The following is a 25,164-nucleotide window of genomic DNA, read 5'->3' as shown; positions in this document are numbered from 1 at the left end:
ATGAGTCTCTCTGGGGAGAAATAGGAGAAAAGCACTCCCTCTAGAATGAGTCTCTCTGGGGAGAAAGAAGAGAGGGGAGGCCCTCCTTCTAGTATCTGTAAAAAGACTGAAGAAGAAGTCACTGCTTCTGGAGTGAGTTTGTCAGGGAGTGAGGGAGCGTTGTCCCCTAAAAGGAGTTTTCCTACAGAACAGGACACTGATAGTGAACTTAAGAGGTAAGATCATCAAATAGGTGTGAAGGAGCTGAGAGATTGTAACAACTATCTAACAAGTCAGTATTGTTATGATTTGTCTTTATTTCATGCAATAGATCAAGTGAATCAGACATTTTGTTGGAGACACATGTAATATCTCACTAACCTGTAACTAGTTGTTATGAGCATTTAGACTGAAGACAAATATAAGTAAATCAAATCAAATCAAATCAAAAGTAACCATAAAAAGGACAGTTACAAGAATCTGAGATGTGTTCAAACTCTCCTACTCACTTAGAAAAAAAGTGCTCTTCAGCTGTCCCCATAGGAGAACCCTTTGTGGTTCCTGGTAGAACATTTTGGGGTTCCATGCAGAACCCTTTCCACAGAGGTTCTACAATGAACCCAAAAGTGTTCTACCTGTAACCAAAATCGGTTAGAGGGTTCTTCAAAGGGTTCTCCTATGGGGACAGCCGAAGAACCCTTTTGGAACCCTTTTTTCTAAGAGTGTATGTTGTAAACTCACATCCTGCTTTACACAGGATCAAGACACACAGACCAGTCTCACCTGTACCTAGCTGTGTCTCCATGAAGAGTGACATGTCTATGATACCTCCTATTAACTTCAGGGAGGGAGACTTTTCCACTGAACAAAGGTGTGACCTTGTGCTTCCGATATATTATGCTTTTTCTGGTTTCTTCTGTGGGGGTTCTGAGGGAAGGTTAATTATTTCTGCTCCTGTGGCTTTTAACAGGATCAAGACAGACAGACCAGTCTCACCTGTACTAAGCTGTGTCTCCATGAAAAGAGACCAGTCAATGGGACTAAATATTCTCTTCAGGGATGGAGAATTATCCGCTGGGAAAAGGTGAACTGAGACATAACATGGTGTTTGATGATGGCTTTTCCTTTTATTTACCATCTTCTGTATAGATGAAGACTGATGTTATTGCTCTCTGTGCTCATTTCTACCCAGCAGTATCTCTGAGGAGAATGACCAGTCAATGGATCACCAACCCAGAGTCCCTACTGATGAGAAAGTGTGAGTGATCGCAGTTTACACAGCTTCCTACCTGTTTTCTAGTTTATTTCACCATACATGTGTCTGATCACATCTAGTACCTCTACTCTGTGCATTTCCAGATAATAGCATCCAGTTCATCATTCAGGACGCCTCATTTAGCTTCTTATATGATTTTAATTGTCTACAGGACATCATTCAGTCTGACTTTATACTAGAAATGTAGATAAAATAATAATATGATGACTATAATAGTGAGACTGGACCCAATGTTAAGTGTAACTATCAGGAGATGCACAGTGCATTGTCTCTCAGTAATTGCACCATATTTTGTGGCTTCATTTTCACTTAGCTGAACTAACTCTAGGATGTCAAACCATGTACTGTTTCATCATTAATCACATTCAGGTTAGAGTTCATATTTTATATTTTTTTACCGTAACAAATATAATTCAATTCAACAATGAACATCTTTTTTTCCACACATAGGTACAACACTGTTTCCACTAAGACAGAAATCCAGGTGAAAATGAAATCCTACTTGAAGAATAGGGCATATTCTTTATTTGAAGGCTTTGAGGATCAAGCCAAGAAAACACCTCTTAACAACATCTACACAGATCTCTGCATCACACAAGCTGGAAGTGGAGAGGTTAATTATGAACATGAGGTAAGACAGATTGAGACAGCATGCAGGTTTCCAGTAGAACACGAGACATCAATCCAACTCAATGACATCTTCAAACCCTTACCTGGACAAGACAAGCCTATCAGAACAGTGCTGACAAGGGGAGTTGCTGGCATTGGAAAAACAGTGTCTGTGCTGAAGTTCATGTTGGACTGGGCTGAAGGAAAAGCAAATCAAGACATCCAGATCATCTTTCCACTTCCTTTTCGGGATCTGAACTTGATGAGAGATACAAATCAAAGTCTGATGGAACTACTACATCACTCCTTTAAAGAAACAAAAGTATCAGAAATCTCAGAAAACAAAAATATTGTGTTTGTTTTTGATGGTCTGGATGAATGTCGCCTTCCTCTAGACTTCCAGAATAATAAGATCTGCTGTGATGTCACAGAGTCAACTTCAGTGGATGTTCTGCTGACAAACCTCATCGAAGGGAACCTGCTTCCCTCTGCTCACATTTGGATAACATCCCGACCTGCAGCAGCCAATCAGATCCCTCCTGAGTGTGTTGACCAGGTGACAGAGGTACGAGGGTTCAATGACCTACAGAAGGAGGAGTACTTCAGGAAGAGAATCGGTGAGGAGGACCTGGCCAGCAGAATCATCTCACACATAAAGACATCAAGGAGCCTCCACATCATGTGCTACATTCCAGTGTTCTGTTGGATTTCAGCCAGTGTCCTAGAGAGACTATTGGTTGAAGCAGAGAGTCAAGAGATCCCCAAGAATCTGACTCAAATGTACGCTCACCTCATGATCTTCCAGTCAAAACTGAGGAGTCAGAAATATCCTGTAGAGCATGCCAACGATTCTCACTGGGATAAAGAGATGATTTTGTCACTGGGAAAATTGGCTTTTCAACAGCTAGAAAAAGGCCATCTGATATTCTATGAGGAAGACCTGAGAGAGTGTGGCATTGACATCAAGGATGCGTCTGTGTATTCTGGAGTGTGCACTCAGATCTTCAGAGAAGAGTCTGGGCTTAACCAGATGAAGGTGTACTGCTTTGTACATCTGAGTATCCAGGAGTTTCTGGCTGCACTATATGTGCTCCTCATGTTCACTAACGACAACAACAATCTGATGGCTAAAGAGAGATCCCTCCGCAAAAACAAAATATACCAAGATGCAGTGGACAAGGCCTTGCAGTTTGAAAATGGCCATCTGGACCTTTTCCTCCGCTTCCTTCTAGGCCTTTCACTGCAGTCCAATCAGCATCTCCTACAAGGCCTACTGACACAGACAGGAAGCAGATCACAGAGCAACAAGAAAACAGTCAAGTACATCAAGGAGAAGATCAGAAAGAAACTCCCTCTGGAGAGGTGTATCAATCTGTTCCACTGTCTGAATGAACTGAATGATCATTCTCTAGAGGAGGAAATCCAAAGCTACCTGAGATCAGGAAGTCTCTCAAAATCTAAACTCTCAGCTCAACAGTGGTCAGCTCTGGTCTTCATGTTGCTGACCTCCGAGAAGCTGGATGTGTTTGACCTGAAGAAATACATCAGATCAGATGAATCTCTTCTCAAACTTCTCCCAGTTGTCAGATCCTCTAGAACAGCCCTGTAAGTGCTTAGTCAAATTACATTCCAGACAGCACGCTAATGTAACATAATAATGAACATCTGTTTGCATTACCATTTAGGCTGACAACTCAGTCCTTAAGGGGAGATTTCTTTGTTGGCACCTGTGTTTCTTGAGATGTTTATTTTTTTCCACAGGCTGAACAAATGTAAACTTACCAAGAAAAGCTGTGATGCAATAGCTTCTGTTCTCAAATCAAACTCATGCTGTCTGAGAGTGCTGGACATGAGTGGCAATAAACTCCAGGATTCAGGAGTGAAGCTGCTCTCTGCTGGACTGGAGGATCCACACTGTAAACTGGAGACATTGAAGTGAGTGACTTTGTGACTGTCTCCACTGCAAAGTGAAGTGGATGTTGTAAATATGAAGATGTACATTCTTGTTATAAATGTAGTTATAGATTTGTGTGGGTTACTAAGCCGCATCATCTCTCCAGGTTGAATGATTGCAACCTAACTGAGAAAATCTGTGAGGTGCTGGTTTCAACTCTCAGTTTAAGCATCTCAAGTTTGAGAGAGCTAGATTTGGAGGAAATGAACTCCAGGATTCAGGAATGAGATTCATCTGTGCTGGACTTGAGAATCCACAAAGTAAATTGGAGACACTGAGGTAAAACTATCCCTCATCAAATCAAATCAAATTGTATTGGTCGCATACACATATTTATCAGATGTTATTGGTTGCATACACATATTTATCAGATGTTATTGGTTGCATACACATGTTTATCAGATGTTATTGGTTGCATACACATATTTATCAGATGTTATTGGTTGCATACACATATTTATCAGATGTTATTGGTTGCATACACATATTTATCAGACGTTATTGCGGGTGTAGCGAAAGTCTTGTGTTCCTAGCTCCAACTTAGTTACGTTTATGCATTTTTAAAAACAAGCACACAAAGCACTTGAAAAAGCCATACATGCTCATGAGTAAAATCATGGAGGATAACACACAATACAGTCTGGGAATTATTTCCATTGTTAAATCATGGAGGATAACACACAATAAAGGTTGGGACTTATTTCCATTGTTAAGTCATGGAGGATAACACACAAATTCTGGGACTTATTTCCATTGTTAAATCATGGAGGATAACACACAATAAAGTCTGGGACTTATTTCCATTGTTAAGTCATGGAGGATAACACACAATAAAGGTTGGGACTTATTTCCATTGTTAAGTCATGGAGGATAACACACAAATTCTGGGACTTATTTCCATTGTTAAATCATGGAGGATAACACACAATAAAGTCTGGGACTTATTTCCATTGTTAAGTCATGGAGGATAACACACAATACAGTCTGGGACTTATTTCCATTGTTAAATCATGGAGGATAACACACAATAAAGTCTGGGACTTATTTCCATTGTTAAGTCATGGAGGATAACACACAATACAGTCTGAGACTTATTTCCATTGATAAGTCATGGAGGATAACACACAATAAAGGTTGGGACTTATTTCCATTGTTAAGTCATGGAGGATAACACACAAATTCTGGGACTTATTTCCATTGTTAAATCATGGAGGATAACACACAATACAGTCTGGGACTAATTCCCATTGTTAAATTATGGAGGATAACACACAATACAGTCTGGGACTTATTCCCATTGTTAAATTATGGAGGATAACACACAATACAGTCTGGGACTAATTCCCATTGTTAAATTATGGAGGATAACACACAATACAGTCTGGGACTTATTTCCATTGTTAAATTATGGAGGATAACACACAATACAGTCTGGGACTTATTTCCATTGTTAAATTATGGAGGATAACACAATACAGTCTGGGACTAATTCCCATTGTTAAATTATGGAGGATAACACACAATACAGTCTGGGACTTATTTCCATTGTTAAATTATGGAGGATAACACACAATACAGTCTGGGACTTATTTCCATTGTTAAATTATGGAGGATAACACACAATACAGTCTGGGACTAATTCCCATTGTTAAATCATGGAGGATAACACACAATAAAGTCTGGGACTTATTTCCATTGTTAAGTCATGGAGGATAACACACAATACAGTCTGGGACTTATTTCCATTGATAAGTTATGGAGGATAACACACAATAAAGGTTGGGACTTATTTCCATTGTTAAGTCATGGAGGATAACACACAAATTCTGGGACTTATTTCCATTGTTAAATCATGGAGAATAACACACAATACAGTCTGGGACTTATTTCCATTGTTAAATTATGGAGGATAACACACAATACAGTCTGGGACTAATTCCCATTGTTAAATTATGGAGGATAACACACAATACAGTCTGGGACTAATTCCCATTGTTAAATTATGGAGAATAACACACAATACAGTCTGGGACTAATTCCCATTGTTAAATTATGGAGGATAACACACAATACAGTCTGGGACTTATTTCCATTGTTAAATTATGGAGGATAACACACAATACAGTCTGGGACTAATTCCCATTGTTAAATTATGGAGAATAACACACAATACAGTCTGGGACTTATTTCCATTGTTAAATTATGGAGGATAACACACAATACAGTCTGGGACTTATTCCCATTGTTAAATGATGGAGGATAACACACAATACAGTCTGGGACTAATTCCCATTGTTAAATTATGGAGGATAACACACAATACAGTCTGGGACTAATTCCCATTGTTAAATTATGGAGGATAACACACAATACAGTCTGGGACTTATTTCCATTGTTAAATTATGGAGGATAACACACAATACAGTCTGGGACTTATTTCCATTGTTAAATTATGGAGGATAACACACAATACAGTCTGGGACTTATTCCCATTGTTCAATTATGGAGGATAACACACAATACAGTCTGGGACTAATTCCCATTGTTAAATTATGGAGGATAACACACAATACAGTCTGGGACTAATTCCCATTGTTAAATTATGGAGGATAACACACAATACAGTCTGGGACTAATTCCCATTGTTAAATTATGGAGGATAACACACAATACAGTCTGGGACTAATTCCCATTGTTAAATTATGGAGGATAACACACAATACAGTCTGGGACTAATTCCCATTGTTAAATTATGGAGGATAACACACAATACAGTCTGGGACTAATTCCCATTGTTAAATTATGGAGGATAACACACAATACAGTCTGGGACTAATTCCCATTGTTAAATTATGGAGGATAACACACAATACAGTCTGGGACTTATTCCCATTGTTAAATTATGGAGGATAACACACAATACAGTCTGGGACTAATTCCCATTGTTAAATTATGGAGGATAACACACAATACAGTCTGGGACTAATTCCCATTGTTAAATTATGGAGGATAACACACAATACAGTCTGGGACTAATTCCCATTGTTAAATGATGGAGGATAACACACAATACAGTCTGGGACTAATTCCCATTGTTAAATTATGGAGGATAACACACAATACAGTCTGGGACTTATTTCCATTGTTAAATTATGGAGGATAACACACAATACAGTCTGGGACTAATTCCCATTGTGATCCTGTCACGTTAATTTGTAGAAACGGACCAAGGCGCAGCGAATGTTGAGTTTCCACATAATATTTATTTTTAAAGTGAAACTAAGCAGAGGCATAAACAAATAAACAATAAACTAACAGTGACTACAGAGATGCTATGTGCACTAACTCAAACAAATAAACAATAAACTAACAACTAACCGTGACTACAGAGATGCTACGTGCACTAACTCAAAATACACACTAACTCAAAATACACACTATCTCAAAACAATGCCCATAAAACACAGGTGGAAAAATACTACTTAATATGATCCCCAATTAGAGACAACGATAGCCAGCTGCCTCGAATTGGGAATCATACCAAACACCCAAACATAGAAAAACTAAACTAGAACCCCACATAGAAAATAATAACTAGAAAAAAACCCAGTCACCCCCTGACCTACTCGACCATAGAAAATAGGAGCTCTCTATGGTTAGGACGTGACAGGTCATCTTACAGTGCAGTAATATCTAACAATTCACAACAATACACACACACACACACACACACACACACACACACACACACACACACACACATCTAAAAGAAAAAAAAATAGAATCAAGAAATATATAAATATTAGTACGAGCAATTTTGGAGTCCGGAGAATAAATAATATGTATGTGTATATGTCACAGGAGGTTGGTGGCACCTGAATTGGGGAGGACAGGCTCATGGTAATGACTGGAGCGGAATCGGTGGAATGGTATCAAACACATGGTTTCCATGGTTTCCAGGTGTCTTGTGCCATTCTATTTGCTCCGTTTCAGCCGTTATTATGAGCCGTTCTCCCCTCAGCAGCCTCCACTGGTATATGTGATGGGATGTATAGACGTTATTATGAGCCGTCCTCCCCTCAGCAGCCTCCACTGGTATATGTGATGGGATGTATAGACGTTATTATGAGCCGTCCTCCCCTCAGCAGCCTCCACTGGTATATGTGATGGGATGTATAGACGTTATTATGAGCCGTCCTGCCCTCAGCAGCCTCCACTGGTATATGTGATGGGATGTATAGACGTTATTATGAGCCGTCCTCCCCTCAGCAGCCTCCACTGGTATATGTGATGGGATGTATAGACGTTATGGACAGTATGTCAAATCAAATTGTATTGGTCACATACACATGGTTAGCAGATGTTAATGCGAATGTAGCGAAATTCTTGTGCTTCTAGTTCCCGACTATGCAGTAATATCTAACAAGTAATCTAACAAATTCACAACAACTACCTTATACACACAAATGTAAAGGGATGAATAAGACTATGGATGAGCAATGGCCGTGCGGCATAGGCAAGATGCAGTAGATTGTATAGAATACAGTATATATAGTTGAAGTCAGAAGTTTACGTACACTTAGGTTGGAGTCATTAAAACTCATTTTTCAACCACTCCACACATTTCTTAACGAAGTTAACAAACTATAGTTTTGGCAAGTTGGTTAGGACATCTACTTTGTGCATGATACAAGTAATTTTTTCAACAATTGTTTACAGACAGATTATTTAACTTTATTATTCACTGTATCACAATTCCAGTGGGTCAGAAGTTTAAATACACTAAGTTGACTGTGCCTTTAATAAACAGCCTGGAAAATTCCAGAAAATTATGTAATGTCTTTAGAAGCTTCCGATAGGCTAATTGACATCATTTGAGTCAATTGGAGGTTTACCTATGGATGTATTTCAAGGACTACCTTCAAACTCAGTTCCCCTTTGCTTGACATCATTGGAAAATCAAAAGAAACCAGCCAAGACCAAAAAAATGGTAGACCTCCACAAGTCTGGTTCTTCATTGGGAGCAATTTCCAAACGCCTGAAGGTACCACGTTCATCTGTACAAACAGTAGTAAGCAAGTATAAACACCACAGGACCACGCAGCCTCCGTACCGCTCAGGAAGGAAACGCGTTCTGTCTCCTAGAGATGAAAGTACTTTGGTGCGGAAAGTGCCAATAAATCCCAGAACAACAGCAAAGGACCTTGTGAAGATGCTGGATGAAAACGGCTACAAAATTATCTGTATCCACAGTAAAACGAGTCCGATATCGACATAACCTGAAAGGCCACTCAGCAAGGAAGAAGCCACTGCTCCAAAACCGCCATAAAAAGCCAGACTACGGTTTGCAACTGCACACGGGGACAAAGATCGTACTTTTTGGAGAAATGTCCTCTGGTCTGATGAAACAAAAATAGAACTGTTTGGCCGTTATGACCATCGTTATGTTTGGAGGAAAAAGGGGGAAGCTTGCAAGCTGAAGAACACCATCCCAGCCAAGAAGCACGGTGGTGGCAGCATCATGTTGTGGGGGTGCTTTGCTGCAGGAGGTACTGGTGCACTTCACAAAATAGATGGCATCATGAGTTAGGAAAATTATGTGGATATATTGAAGAAACATCTCAAGACATCAGTCAGGAAGTTAAAGCTTGGCTGCAAATGGGTCTTCTAAATGGACAATGACCCCAAGCATACTTCCAAAGTTGTGGCAAAATGGCTTAAGGACAGCAAAGTCAAGGTATTGGAGTGACCATCACAAAGCCCTGACCTCAATCCTATATAACATTTGTGGGCAGAACTGAAAAAGAGTGTGCAAGCAAGGAGGCCTACAAACCTGACTCAGTTACACCAGCTCTGTCAGGAGGAATGGGACAAAATTCACCCAACTTATTGTGGGAAGCTTGTGGAAGGCTACCTGAAACAATTTAAAGGCAATGCTACCAAATACTAATTGAGTGTATGTAAACTTCCGACCCACTGGGAATGTGATGAAAGAAATAAAAGCTGAAATAAATAATTCTCTCTTCTATTATTCTGACATTTCACATTCTTACAATAAAGTGGTGATTCTAACTGACCTAAAACAGTGAATTTCTATTAGGATTAAATGTCAGGAATTGTGAAAAACTGAGTTCAAATGTATTTGGCTATGGTGTATATAAACTTCCAACTTCAACTGTATATATGAGATGAGTAATGTAGGATATGTATACATTATCAAAGTGCCGTTATTTAAAGTGACAAGTGATACCTTTTATTAAATGTATTTAAGTGGCCAGAGATTTGAGTCTGTATGTTGGCAGCAGCCTCTCTATATTAGTGATGGCTGTTTAACAGTCTGATGGCCTTGAGATAGAAGCTGTTTTTCAGTCTCTCTGTCCCAGCTTTGATGCACCTGTACTGACCTCGCCTGGATGATAGCGGGGTGAACAGGCAGTGGCTTGGGTGGTTGTTGTCCTCGATGATCTTTTTGGCCTTTCCGTGACATCGGGTGCTGTAGGTGTCCTGGAGGGCAGTTAGTTTGCCCCCGGTGATGCGTTGTGCAGACTGCACTACCCTCCAGAGAGCCTTGTGGTTGAGGGCGGTGCAGTTGCCGTACCAGGCGCTGATACAGCCCGACAGGATGCTCACGATTGTGCATCTGTAAAGGTTTGTGAGTGTTTTAGATGGGGGGGTGAGTGGTTATTTTCCTGACACCACACTCAGAGGGCCGTCTCGTCGTTGTTGGTAATCAGGCCTACTACTGTTGTGACGTCTGCAAAGTTGATGATTGAGTTGGAGGCGTGGCCACGCAGTCATGGGTGAACAGGAAGTACAGAGGGTGCTGAGCACGCACCCTTGTGGGGCCCCAGTGTTGATCAGCACAGTGGAGGCGTTTTTTCCTACCTTCACCAGCTGGGGACGACCGTCATGAAGTCCAGGACCCAGATGCACTGGGCGGGGTTCAGACCCAGATCCCTGAGCTTAATGATGAGCTTGGAGGGTACTATGGTGTTGAAGGCTGAGCCAATGAGTTTTACTTACGTTTCACTTCACTGGACAGCCGACATTAAAAGTCACAAAGGTAACTTATGCTTGAGTTGACATGCGCTACATTTACAGTGAATGGTATCTCTACAAGTGTTGGCAAAATGTTGTCAGTATTGTCGACTGTCCAGTTGCTGCCCTATAACGCCTTGGATTGAATTCCTCGTCACTATTTCAATTTTTATCTTTAACAGTGAATTGTTGGAAAAGGACCCATAAATGAGCATTTCACTGTTAGTCAAATCTATGGTGTATGTAAACAATTGGACCTGTTGTTTAAGAAGCATGTGACAAATGGCATTTTATTTGATCTTGGCCTTGGTCTCTGATGTAGCATACATTTTGTCAGCAGTTTGTATAGATGTGTCATGGAGTATGTACAATTATCACATGAAATTATGAATCGGGGCACCAGTCCATTATTTGACAAAATTGATCAGTTTAGTTGTGTTCATTTCAATTCAATAAAAGGTTCAACATATGAAATTAAAATGACACTTGTCTGCCTCACTTTCCACAGGCTGGCAGGCTGCAGCATCACAGGGAAAGGCTGTGCTTCTCTTGCTTCAGCTCTGAGGTCAAACCCCTCCCACCTGAAGGAGCTGGACCTGAGTGGAAATACTCCAGGAGACTCTGGAGTAAAGCTGCTCTCTTCTGTACAAGAGGATCCCCTCTATACACTGGAGAGACTACAGTGAGTTTTACTGATCAGGTTCATGAGCACACTGATATAGTGATCAGTAAGCCATTGTAGACATCCAGACACCGGGTCATATTCAACACATGCTAGTTTCTTATTGGATAAGTTCAGGTAGTTCCTGCCCGTTTTGTTCCGTGTTCTTCTCTTTGATGTCTAGTGAATACGACCCCTATATGTCTATGCTGCTGTATGAGGACTTAGATCCACTTCCCTTCTTTCCTTCCCAGGTTAAATGATTGACAGCTCACAGATTCAGTGAAGGAATGGCCTCAACTCAAAATCCTTGGCTGTGGTAGTGCCCCGCAGTTCCATGTTTTTCCAACAGTTACTAAATTAATTTCAAAGTGCATGAATGTAAATATTTAATGCTTCGAATCAATGATAATAGCTCCTTGAATCTCTCAATCAATCAGAGAGCTCTGGCGAAGTGGTGCGAGGAAAATAACCTCAACAAACACGTCACCAGGGACACACTGCCTGCCCTCCAGGACACCTACAGCACCCGGTGTCACAGGAAGGCCAAGAAGATGATCAAGGATCTCAGCCACCCGAGCCACGACCTGTTCACCTCGCTACCATGTAGAAGGCGGAGACAGTACAGGTGCATCAAAGCCGGGACAGAGAGACAGGACAGCTTTTATCTCCAGGCCATCAGACTGTTAAATAGGGGGGAGGGGTGGGTGGTTGGATGGGTGTGGCTGAAGAAATGGGATGAGAGGTTCAGACCCACTTTTTAGTTTTCTTGTTTGAATATTGTACCAGTGTTCTGTTAGCTTAGTAAAAAGCCCTCCTTTTATAATGACATGTTATATACATATTGACTGTAGTTCAGTGTTACTTTAGTCAGCGTCTTCATCTCAACAACCTTATAGTCTTCCTAGTGACTGTACATCTTACCAGACTGTATTTCAGTGTATTATGTCTCAGGATTGTCTTGTGTTGTACACGGCTTTGTTTTTATTGTAGCATCGTGGCTTTTTGAAAATGTAGCATTTCTGACATTCTATGTGACCCTGTGTGTTAATCTATGGTCAACTGTATTTCATATTCTTTATACCAAGTAAAGCTGTTATTCATATTGCCGTGTGACATTGTGTCCGTCTGTGATTGAATTACAGCTATGAATGTTCCTACAGTAATAAATAGGTCTACCTGTGTGGTGAAAGCTATGATCCCTTATTGATGTCACCTGTTAAATCCACTTCAGTGTAGATGAAGGGGAGGAGACAAGTTAAAGAAGGATTTTTAAGCCTTCAGACAATTGAGACATGGATTGTGTACAGTATGTGGGCCAAGGCATTTAAGGTATTCTGCTGGTCCAACTAAGATTGATTTGACATGGAACAAAAACATTTCACTACTATACCATATTGTAATAGTTTCTGAATGGGATATGAAGCAGCTAGTTCAGGTGACTATTGCTGCCCAAACCTGAATCTAAAGAACCTAGAAAACCTTTATTATAGAAAGTCACCAAACAATGAAGTAGATGTGAAAACAGGCAGACTGTTTTACTATTAAATACATTTTATTACACAAGAGGACAATGACAGTCTGGCCTTTTCACAGAAAGACAACTATGAACATCTCATTGTGGGTCTTCTGGTTGGTCAGTAAAGCAGAGAGACATGCAGTCTGAGCAGCTCCTTACTGCTGTGTGTGTGTCTAAAGACCGATATATTGGACAGCTAGATGCTTCCTCCCCCACCATTAGTCCCCCTTCCTCCCCCACCATTAGCCCCCCTCCCTTCCCTCCCATATTGTCTTCTCTCTCCTCAGCCCCAGTTGTGTTGGTCTTCCTCTGTGGTGGTCAGTATGTCAGTAACCAGGCCGGTGCCAATAGTTTTGTTGCCATCTCTGAGAGTGAACCGTTGACCTTTCTCCAGAATCATAGGCTGGCGCAGCGTGAGGGTCAGAGATGTGTCTTCACCTGGCATCACCATGTCCTGTTAGAGAGGAGGAGAAGGTAAAGCACAGCCCTGGAACTATGGTACACACTTTATTTTAGAATACACAAATCACATTGGGGAAAAAGATTGACAGATGGACACATACCTTGTCTCCTGCCAGGTAGACCCTGCAGGCCATGTCCCAGGTGAGGGAGAACATGACTGGCATGAAGTTACTGACAAAGGGCTTGTGTCTGCCTCCCTCCTCCTTACTCAGAACATAGACCTGGGATGAAGAGATGTTTTAATGACACATTCTACATCCATTCCATTAGAGAATAATACACTAGTACATAAACACAATTTACAAATATACCACAAATACTATATACCATAGCTCTAGACAGACATATTTCATTTGATCAAATAGTTGAGGGTCAAATTTAAAACGCTGAATAAAGGGAAATTATTTCAGAAGACGATATACTGGGAATACTAGACTGCAACACTACGCATACAATACACCTAGAGTTCACACTCCTCTAGGGCTGCTAACTGAAGATACAGACCTGGACTTTATTTATTTATGATATGATACAGACCTGGACTTTATTTATTTATGATACAGACCTGGACTTTATTTATTTATGATATGATACAGACCTGGACTTTATTTATTTAGGATATGATACAGACCTGGACTTTATTTATTTATGATATGATACAGACCTGGACTTTATTTATTTATGATATGATACAGACCTGGGCCTGGACTTTATGATATGATACAGGCCTGGACTTTATGATATGATACAGGCCTGGACTTTATGATATGATACAGGCCTGGACTTTATGATATGATACAGGCCTGGACTTTATGATATGATACAGACCTGGACTTTATGATATGATACAGGCCTGGACTTTATGATGATACAGACCTGGGCCTGGACTTTATGATATGATACAGGCCTGGACTTTATGATATGATACAGACCTGGGCCTGGACTTTATGATATGATACAGACCTGGGCCTGGACTTTATGATATGATACAGGCCTGGACTTTATGATATGATACAGGCCTGGACTTTATGATATGATACAGGCCTGGACTTTATGATATGATACAGGCCTGGACTTTATGATATGATACAGGCCTGGACTTTATGATGATACAGACCTGGGCCTGGACTTTATGATATGATACAGACCTGGGCCTGGACTTTATGATATGATACAGACCTGGGCCTGGACTTTATGATATGATACAGACCTGGGCCTGGACTTTATGATATGATACAGACCTGGGCCTGGACTTTATGATATGATACAGACCTGGGCCTGGACTTTATGATATGATACAGACCTGGGCCTGGACTTTATGATATGATACAGACCTGGGCCTGGACTTTATTATATGATACAGACCTGGGCCTGGACTTTCTGGTGGGGCTGGATGGAGCCTGGTTTGCTCATAACCATCCCTCTCCCATCCCTCTCCTAATGTCCTCCCTCTTCAGCCCTCGGACCAGAGCCCCCAGGTTATCTCCTGCCTCTGCTCTGTCCAGAGACTGGTGGAACATCTCAATGCCTGGGGAGGAGAGAGGGAAAGAAAGAGGTGGAGAAGGGAGGTGAAGGAAGAACAATTAGACTCAGAACGGTGGTATGTTTTGAGGTTTAGGATGGAGTTGACGGGTTACCAGAGGGATATTTTGGGTAACTGTCCAGTAGTCTTATTAGTGGGTAATTGGTGCTAGAAGTGCAGTGGAGAAACTGTTGTAGTTGTAACTTGGTGTTAGAGCTAGTTCTGTCACCACTCTGTACTAGGGGTTAGAGCTAGTTCTGTCACTACACTGTACTAGGGGTTAGAGCTAGTTCTGTCACTACACTGTACTAGGGGTTAGAGCTAGTTCTGTCACTACACTGTACTAGGGGTTAGAGCTAGTTCTGTCACCACTCTGTACTAGGGGTTAGGGCTAGTTCTGTCACCACTCTGTACTAGGGGTTAGGGCTAGTTCTGTCACCACTCTGTACTAGGGGTTAGGGCTAGTTCTGTCACCACTCTGTACTAGGGGTTAGGGCTAGTTCTGTCACCACTCTGTACTAGGGGTTAGGGCTAGTTCTGTCACCACTCTGTACTAGGGGTTAGAGCTAGTTCTGTCACTACACTGTACTAGGGGTTAGAGCTAGTTCTGTCACTACACTGTACTAGGGGTTAGAGCTAGTTCTGTCACTACACTGTACTAGGGGTTAGAGCTAGTTCTGTCACCACTCTGTACTAGGGGTTAGGGCTAGTTCTGTCACCACTCTGTACTAGGGGTTAGGGCTAGTTCTGTCACCACTCTGTACTAGGGGTTAGGGCTAGTTCTGTCACCACTCTGTACTAGGGGTTAGGGCTAGTTCTGTCACCACTCTGTACTAGGGGTTAGGGCTAGTTCTGTCACCACTCTGTACTAGGGGTTAGGGCTAGTTCTGTCACCACTCTGTACTAGGGGTTAGGGCTAGTTCTGTCACCACTCTGTACTAGGGGTTAGAGCTAGTTCTGTCACTACACTGTACTAGGGGTTAGAGCTAGTTCTGTCACTACACTGTACTAGGGGTTAGAGCTAGTTCTGTCACTACACTGTACTAGGGGTTAGAGCTAGTTCTGTCACCACTCTGTACTAGGGGTTAGGGCTAGTTCTGTCACCACTCTGTACTAGGGGTTAGGGCTAGTTCTGTCACCACTCTGTACTAGGGGTTAGGGCTAGTTCTGTCACCACTCTGTACTAGGGGTTAGGGCTAGTTCTGTCACCACTCTGTACTAGGGGTTAGGGCTAGTTCTGTCACCACTCTGTACTAGGGGTTAGGGCTAGTTCTGTCACCACTCTGTACTAGGGGTTAGGGCTAGTTCTGTCACCACTCTGTACTAGGGGTTAGGGCTAGTTCTGTCACCACTCTGTACTAGGGGTTAGGGCTAGTTCTGTCACCACTCTGTACTAGGGGTTAGGGCTAGTTCTGTCACCACTCTGTACTAGGGGTTAGGGCTAGTTCTGTCACCACTCTGTACTAGGGGTTAGGGCTAGTTCTGTCACCACTCTGTACTAGGGGTTAGGGCTAGTTCTGTCACCACTCTGTACTAGGGGTTAGGGCTAGTTCTGTCACAACTCTGTACTAGGGGTTAGGGCTAGTTCTGTCACCACTCTGTACTAGGGGTTAGGGCTAGTTCTGTCACCACTCTGTACTAGGGGTTAGGGCTAGTTCTGTCACCACTCTGTACTAGGGGTTAGGACTAGTTCTGTCACCACTCTGTACTAGGGGTTAGGGCTAGTTCTGTCACCACTCTGTACTAGGGGTTAGAGCTAGTTCTATAGGTACACTGTGACAATGAACAGCAATTAGTGTTAAACTGTACAGGAATAATTCTAGTAATATGAACACAGTTTTACAGCATATGTTACCCTGTGTGCTACAGCTCTAAAATTGAAATTAATCTTTCTATAGTGGTGTGGCTCCCCATTCACTTACCCGTGACCACAGACTTAAAAGCACGGTTGTGCCCCACAAACTCACAGTCGTCGCCCTTCTTAATGACACCCCTCTCCAAAGTGCCAGTCACCACCGTACCCCTGCCTGAAAGAGGGATGAATGAATACACGTTTAATAAATGGTGTTGACGAGAGACGTGGTTAGACAACAGCAGAAAGATCAGAACAGAGACAGAAGTACTGACAGCTGACGGGACAAGGGGGCAGGCTCTGTATGCACGGGACAGTGGGATCCTATCACTGTGTTTTATCTATTGTCATGTTTTCATTAGGAAACACCTATCTGAAGTGCACAGTGGAAGAGCTTGAATTTATCCCTGCAGTACTTCTGAATGATGTCATTTTAAATAGCTTAACAATGAGTCAGATCAATGACATAGAGAGGAGAAGAAACCATGTAGTGGCAACAGCTTTTTAACTAAATGACAAATCTGGGTTTCTTTACAATTTGAGCTAGTTGTCAGTCACCTGGGATGGAGTAGACTCCCTCGATGGGCAGCAGGAAGGGTTTCTCCAGCTCTCTCTTAGGCAGAGGGACGTATTCATCCACTACTGCTAGGAGCTTCAGCACTGCGTTCACCCCCAGGTCAGGCTGTTTGTTCTGGGAGGGGAGGTTAGACGAGATGAGACAACAGGTAAGGTTTCACCTAAAAGTTATCCTCAATTACCAGACTGATTACCGCTGCACTATCTGTCTGGAAGGGACGCCGTTTGGGCCAAGAGGCGTTGCACAAAACAAATTCAAAAGTGATTGAATCACCTTCAAACCAATCAGAAGAGAGGCCACAGTGCTGCATTTTTCGGAAGTAAGACAAGCACTTGCCATTTTTCAAGAGAAAGGCATGTCGAACAGCAGGACAAATCAGCTAAATGAGCCAAAAAAGGCAGATAAATATTATCAACGTGAGAATAAAATAAATATTGTAGCCCAACATCAGCTAGGGGTATATCTAACGAATTTGCACCTAATATTTTTGCCAAACTGTAGAGATGAATGTACTGCATCAGAATCAATACAGAGAAAGTCTTGATACAGTAACCTCAGATAGCCTTCAGTTCTCTAATTTAGATGAGATGCTTTCACACAGAACGGAGCAGCTCTGATAGGGAGCAGAGTTTATTTAGCAGAGTTCAGACTGTCATGTAAAGCTTTATATTTAGCCATCACCTTGTAAGTAGGACATTACATGTGTTGTCTACTGTCTGTCTACTGTCTGTCAGCAACGGTGCTACGTGTCCGTCATCAACTAAACCAATCCCATAGTTCAGAGGATGCTGATTGGTGTGAAGCAATGGTGATAGAAAAGACGGGGCTCATGCTGTCGCAGCCCTACCAGACTGACACCCCTGCCAGACTGACACCCCTGCCACCCCCTGCCAGACTGATACCCCTGCCAGACTGATACCCCTGCAGCGTTTAATGTAAGCTTGTGTTTAATGTAAGCTTGCGGGGTCAGGAGGATTTGTGAGGTTACGTAAAATGACCACATTGAAATAAGTCAGTTGACTTTGTGTTTTTAAACATCAATTATGTTGCATGTTTGTATTATTGTACGAACATGGCTGAAGCAACAGTATGTATTATAAAACGGTCAAATAAAATACAATGGATCAACCTTCCTAGCGAGCTGACAGCCTATCTGTCATCACCACAACCCTACCTCGTACCAGGCACTCACCTCCAGGGCACAGAGGGCCGAGCCGATGACGACGGGCGTGTTCTCACCGTCGTAGCCAAACTCTGTGAGCAGCTCTCTGATCTCCAGCTCAACCAGCTCCAGCATCTCCTTGTCCTCCACCGCATCCGCCTTGTTCACAAACACCACCACGTGCTCCACGCCGATCTGCCGGGCCAGCAGGAGGTGCTCCCTGGTCTGGGGCATCTGTCCGTCCGTGGCCGCCACCACCAGGATGCAGCCGTCCAGCTGAGCCGTGCCTGTGATCATGTTCTACAGGAGAAAGGTCAACATGTCACCTTGTGTGACAATCTAACTGTCATTCTCTATTTCTTTACCTTTCATACTGAATACTGCATTGCTGAGGAAGAGCCTGCTAGTCACCACCTCTCTGTTCTGTTTATACCTGCTGTGACAAATCAACGTGAACGTGAACTTGAGCCAATGCCCCGAGCCTCAAACCCCCATTAAAATTCTGGTCCCGTAATCACAAAGTGTCTCAGTAGGAGTAGAGATGTAGGATCGGTTTTGCCTTTTAAATGACAGACCTGCCAAACACCCCCGGTACCCCCGGCACCACAGATAATGGTTTTTACATGTTTTTGTCATTTAGCAGCCACTGTTGTCCAGAGCAACTTACAGGAGCAATTATGGTCAAGTGCCTTGCTCAAGGGCACAGACAGATGTATTACCTAGTCAGCTCAGGGATTTGAACCAGCTAACTTTTGGCTACTGGCCCAACGTTCTTAACTCGTAGGCTACCTGCCACCCCACGCGATACCCACACTGCCCAAATCATAGGCAAATACACATTTGAGTTTCTTTACCTAATAATGATGTTGGCAGAAGACTGCCTCAGCAGGAATGGTATGCTACAGGCTGTTAAAGGTACTTGGTCATTGGCTCTTCAGTAGGTTTTTAGTTTTACCAGGCAACTCAGCTTGCCAGGTAAGAACAAATTCTTATTTTCAATGACGGTCTAGGAACAGTGGGTTAACTGCCTTGTTCAGGGGCAGAACAATAGATTTGTACCTTGTCAGCTCAGGAATTCTATCTTGCAACCTTTTGGTTACTAGTCCAACACTCTAACCACTAGGCTACCTGCCGCCCTAGTTAACTAGAAATACGTTTAAATGTGCAATCAGGGCTCTTCCTAGGATTTTCTGACAAAGTGGTGCTGATGTTGGCCAAAGGTTGGGTAGGGGGAGGTCCGGAGTGGTTTAGTCAACTTCCCCCTCAGGAAGTTGGAGCATTTAGCAATTCTGAAAAACCTGTAACTGCCATTTCCTGAAACCTAGAGTCTTAAATTATATCAAACAATGTAGCCAATACAGAAGTCTTGTATGAGCCTAAATAAAACTGAAGTGGTCTCAATGAAGCTATCAGCATTATTCTAGGTTCAATTTAGGGGTAATGATCATTCTAATTAATAGTTGTCTTTATGTGGATAGTCTAGTGAAAATGTAAACAGTCTTGATTTTGTTTGGGGAGAAAATTCAGAATAATTAAATAACTGGATGCAATGTAGCGGTCCCAGCTGACTGTAGCGGTCCCAGCTGACTGTAGCGGTCCCAGCTGACTGTAGCGGTCCCAGCTGACTGTAGCGGTCCCAGCTGACTGTAGCAGTCCCAGCTGACTGTAGTAGTCCAGCTGACTGTAGTAGTCCAGCTGAGTCCAGCTGACTGTAGTAGTCCAGCTGACTGTAGTAGTCCAGCTGACTGTAGTAGTCCAGCTGACTGTAGCAGTCCAGCTGACGTTCCAGATCTCCATCCCTGACCTCATCCATCCAGTTAGGTCTGACTACCAGGCTGCCATTCATTCAACATGCCTTGTCGTCATCCATGACCTCATCCATCCAGTGAGGTCTGACTACCAGGCTGCCATTCATTCAACATGCCTTGTCGTCATCCCTGACCTCATCCATCCAGTGAGGTCTGACTACCAGGCTGCCATTCATTCAACATGCCTTGTCGTCATCCCTGACCTCATCCATCCAGTGAGGTCTGACTACCAGGCTGCCATTCATTCAACATGCCTTGTTGTCATTGCTGACCTGACTATTATCACATCATTAGCAGCCTACTGTTGACCTCCAGCTATATGAAGAGGACAGATCAACTGATTCATTAACAAGGGACTACTAATCTTTAACAGTGAAAGACTATTAGTGGAACAGCTCTCACGGCCATGTGTTTCCATCCACGCAGCGACGTGCACTGAACTACCGATGCTCTGCACGTTTCCTTGCTCGTCAATGCGCTCGCACCTACTACGGTGGCGGAGATCAAAGCATCTGTGGGCAAAAAAAAAGTGTTCTCACTTCGTTGACTAAACGCTGTAGCTAACTACTTCCTTTGTAATGACGCCTTAGCTAAGGAGCCAACTACCAAATAATAGTGGTTATGTGCTTGACTAACACATCCATTACCCAACCCGTATTCCTCACACATCAGTGGTATCAACAGACGAAGTGGAGAGCTGCCTTCCAGCTGGAGGGAGAAATAAAATACTCAAGGGGGCGGGACAGAGCAGAGGGCAAGAGATTTTCTCTCCTCGCCCAGGACCTCTGATTGGCTCAGCTCCAACATCAGATGGTTGAGTCAAAAACAATAATGTGTTCTGTATATTTTAGAGTTGTTTTTTTAACCGGAGTAATTTGATCTCAAATTGCGTGCATGGTATGCAAAATGTGTGCAGGTTGGCAGGTCTGAAATTATAGTGAATAAGAGGGAGGAACTGATCCTAGATCAGCACTCCTACTGAGACTCTGTGAAAACGGGCCTCGGGGTTATGGCTAAGCAACATGCCGAACATCCCTGTGCCGTATAACCATCCAATCAGATATTCTCAAACCCACAGAGGGGTTTACCTGACGACTCAAACTGAATTCTTCCACTGCTCTATGTTCGCTACATATTTCAGTCTGAGACTACCATCATTGAAGTGGGTTGTGGTGACTTCAAAATGAGGGGGGGGTTGTACAAAACAAAAGTTGTCAGCGATTGGATCGTCTTTCACCAATCAGAGTATCAAAGCCAATGGCAAATTTTCAAAACACCACTTTACCCCCGTGTGTTCTGGCTCTGGCCTAACCCATCAGTTTCTGGGACCAATCAGAATGGTTACATTGTGTTTGTGTTCTAGAAATCGTCAGGTAGGTATGCAGATCCAGACTCATTGTGGGGAAAAAAAACTCTAGTCTGTGGACGTAGCGTGGCATTTGGCTGGAGCAAGGAGTTAGGTTAGCCAGGCAACAGAGAGGTATGGGTTTAGGGTGGATTTTAGAATGGGAATAACGTGTGTTCAGGCGCTTGTGTTACCTTGACGTAGTCAGCATGGCCCGGGCAGTCTGTGTGTGCATAGTGTCTGTTGGCTGTGGTGTACTCTACATGGGATGCATTGATGGTGATGCCCCTGGCCTTCTCCTCAGGGGCATTGTCAATGTCCTCATACTTCTTATAGCGGGCGCCTCCAGCCTCAGCCAGCACTAGGAACCACAAAGGCTCAATTAGAAACATACAATAGCACCATGTATAGAGAACACACAGCATCTGACAAAACATTGTTATTTTGCTGGCAGATGCTTTGATTGGTCAACAGTCCACAGTAACTCAGTGGGTTTCAAGCACGCTTGTTATCTGCTTAGTTTGAATTCAATAATACAGATGTAAAATGAGGTGACATCCGTTACCTTTGGTGATGGCAGCCGTTAGAGTTGTCTTGCCATGGTCAACATGGCCAATCGTGCCAATGTTCACATGGGGCTTGTCTCTTGCGTATGTTTTCTTGGCCTTGGCCTCTGCTGCAAAGTTCCGCCGAGTAAATGGCACTGCACACTGAGAGAGAAAATGGATGAAGAAGAGTGTTTGATGGACAGCAGGGCCAGAAGACGCATATGGGCAGGAGATCAGTCAAAAAAGGCAACCCAGTTTTTGCCACCCAAAGCATTACTAAAACCAGCAAACATTACTACCCCCTAGGACTGTAATTTTATATCCCTGATTGGTTAGCCATAGGATGTGTGAATGAATGCATACTCAAAACACCATCTAGGTACTCACCAGTTTATAGGAGCTGTGCAGAAGACCCGGTGAGGAAAGCTGAAGGGCTAGAATGACAACATGTATTTAATAATCAGGTGGACTCCCGAGACCGTCGACTGTGTCAAGAGAAGTCGCTAGCTAAATATCACAAGGTATACATACATGGCTTAGGGCCATCTAGCTTCGTCCTGCAACATAAGAGATTATGTTGACATTGGGTTTATTATATACAACTAGCTATGTTGCTGGACGAAGCTAGGCCATGCATAATGTGTATAGGCTAGTTATCTGTTATAACCTAGGCTACCTCAATACACATTACTGTTCCCTGTATGTTATTCTTTCAACATGCAAATGTTTGTGACGCTAGCTACATCGTTAGAAAATTAATGTCGTTTTTAACTGTATCTGACACGTTTCTGATAGGCCCAACGTTTTCACAACGCAAGAGATAGCTAGTTTAACTAATATTATTTAACGTGACCTTGCTCTGCCTGCGGAACTAGTCGAGCGGCTAGCCTGCTACAGCATCCTTGCTCACTAGGGTTCATTCAAACCCCACATACGTTTCGTCGCGATTAAAAAGCAAAACATTACAATGGTAAATAAAGATTATTAATAATTGAACGCAGTAAATTACAATATTGGGCGTGTGGTTGTCAATGCGTTGTATAACTTTAACTAACCAGAGAAACATGCACGAAGCCCAACGAGCGCCGCCATCTTGGACTGACAAGCGGATGAAAGTGACGTCATTACATGGTGACCGTTTCTTTTTCTTCTTCGTCTGTGGGTTATATGGCGGACTACAACCCCAAAAGGTGTGTTGCCGCCACCAACTGGATGGGTTGAAACCAAAACAAGGTAAAAAGAAAATCCGTACGTGGTAAGGAAACTAATTTAATCCACCCAAATAAAAATAGCACATTGACAAAACAAAACTCCCACTTCTTCCTTCTTTCAATTCTCCATATCTCCTTTCTCAGGCTCTAGGGCCTGATAGGGTGGTACGGCTTGTGACAATATTCCATTTAACTCCTTTGATAAGAAATCTTTCAGCCCCAGAAACCGCTCTTCTGCATCCACAATGATTTATATCTTCCTGGACCTTCTCTCCACCTTGGCAGTGCCATTAATTACCATAGCTAAAAAGGCCACAAAGTCCACCATCTTAAGTCCAGTGCTTCTCTCCTGTTACTGGGCAAGTGAGCATGAAGGTAACACATACCCATCCTTCCAGTACGTCGTAACGAACTGACTTACAAAACTCTGTATTGGACGAGACTGACCTTACCTTCATTATCCTAGTTACACTTTGGAGTAAATGTTTATAGTAGAATTACTTAACTTCAAAGGAAGTCTCAAGTAGACAAGTAGGGTTGGGGCGGTGTAGACCACTCTAGCTACCTAGAGAGTTTTCATCTGTATTTTTTGTAGCTGTCTACATAGCACCAGACCAAGGCTGGCACTAAAACTGAACTCAATGAGATGTATTCCGCCGTAAGAAAACAGGAAAATGCTCATCCAGAGGTGGAGCTCCTAGTGGCCGGGTAATTTAATGCAGGGAAACTTAAATCAGTTTCACCTCATTTCTAGCAGCATGTTAAATGTGCAACCAGAATGAAAAAAATTCTAGACCACCTTTACTCCTCACACAGAGATGCGTACAAAGCTCTCCCTCGCCCTCCATTTGATAAGTCTGACCATAACTCTATCCTCCTGATTCCTGCTTCCAAGCAAAAATTAAAGCAGGAAGCACCAGTGACTCGGTCTATAAAAAAGTGGTCTGATTAAGCAGATGCTAAACTACAGGACTGTTTTGTTATCACAGACTGTAATATGTTCTGGGATTCCTCCGATGGCATTGAGGAGTACACCACATCAGTCACTGGCTTTATCAATAAGCTCATCGAGGACGTTGTCTCCACAGTGACTGTACGTACATAACCCAACTAGAAGCCATGGATTACAGGCAACATTTGCACTGAGCTAAAGGGTAGAGCTGCCACTTTCAAGGAGTGGGCTTATAAGCTTATAAGAAATCCCTCTATGCCCTCCGACGAACCATCAAACAGGCAAAGCGTCAATACAGGAATAAGATCGAATTGTAATACACCGGCTCTGACACCCGTCCAATGTGACAGGGCTTGCAAACTATTACAGGCTACAAAGGGAAGCACATCCACGAGCTGCCCAGTGACACGAGCCTACCAGACGAGCTAAATAACTTCTATGCTCGCTTCGAGGCAAGTAACACTGAAACATGCATGAGAGCATCAGCTGTTCTGGATGACTGTGTGATCATGCTCTCCGCAGTCGATGTGAGTAAGACCTTATAACAGGCTAACATTCACAAGGCCGCTGGTCAGATGGCAGGACGTGTACTCCGAGCATGCACTCACCAACTGGCAAGAAAACTAAGGTAACCTGCCTAAATGACTACCGACCCGTAGCATTCACGTCTGTAGCCATGACATGCTGTG

The 25,164-nt window shown here is 42.8% G+C and overlaps 1 protein-coding gene and 1 pseudogene across 1 annotated transcript; one reads left to right on the top strand and one right to left on the bottom strand.

Annotated features, from left to right (window-relative positions):
* The first annotated feature begins 45 nt into the window (after positions 1 to 45).
* Positions 46 to 12,621, top strand: LOC139402179 (NLR family CARD domain-containing protein 3-like). Its single transcript, XM_071146276.1, is given in 10 exon segments — positions 46 to 215; positions 737 to 850; positions 950 to 1,063; positions 1,175 to 1,237; positions 1,706 to 3,469; positions 3,626 to 3,799; positions 3,925 to 4,019; positions 4,022 to 4,097; positions 11,365 to 11,538; positions 11,772 to 12,621. Coding segments are annotated over 10 exon segments (2,757 nt in total). The 3' UTR covers positions 11,785 to 12,621.
* Positions 12,622 to 13,299: 678 nt separating this feature from the next.
* On the bottom strand, positions 13,300 to 23,437 carry LOC139402178 (elongation factor Tu, mitochondrial-like; annotated as a pseudogene).
* Between the last annotated feature and the right edge of the window lie 1,727 nt (positions 23,438 to 25,164).

This window comes from Oncorhynchus clarkii, unplaced genomic scaffold, assembly GCF_045791955.1.
Source record: "Oncorhynchus clarkii lewisi isolate Uvic-CL-2024 unplaced genomic scaffold, UVic_Ocla_1.0 unplaced_contig_1142_pilon_pilon, whole genome shotgun sequence".
NCBI classification, from domain to species: Eukaryota; Metazoa; Chordata; class Actinopteri; order Salmoniformes; family Salmonidae; genus Oncorhynchus; species Oncorhynchus clarkii.
The sequence above is the reverse complement of the archived record's forward strand: the minus strand, read 5'-3'. Positions and strand labels throughout refer to the sequence as shown.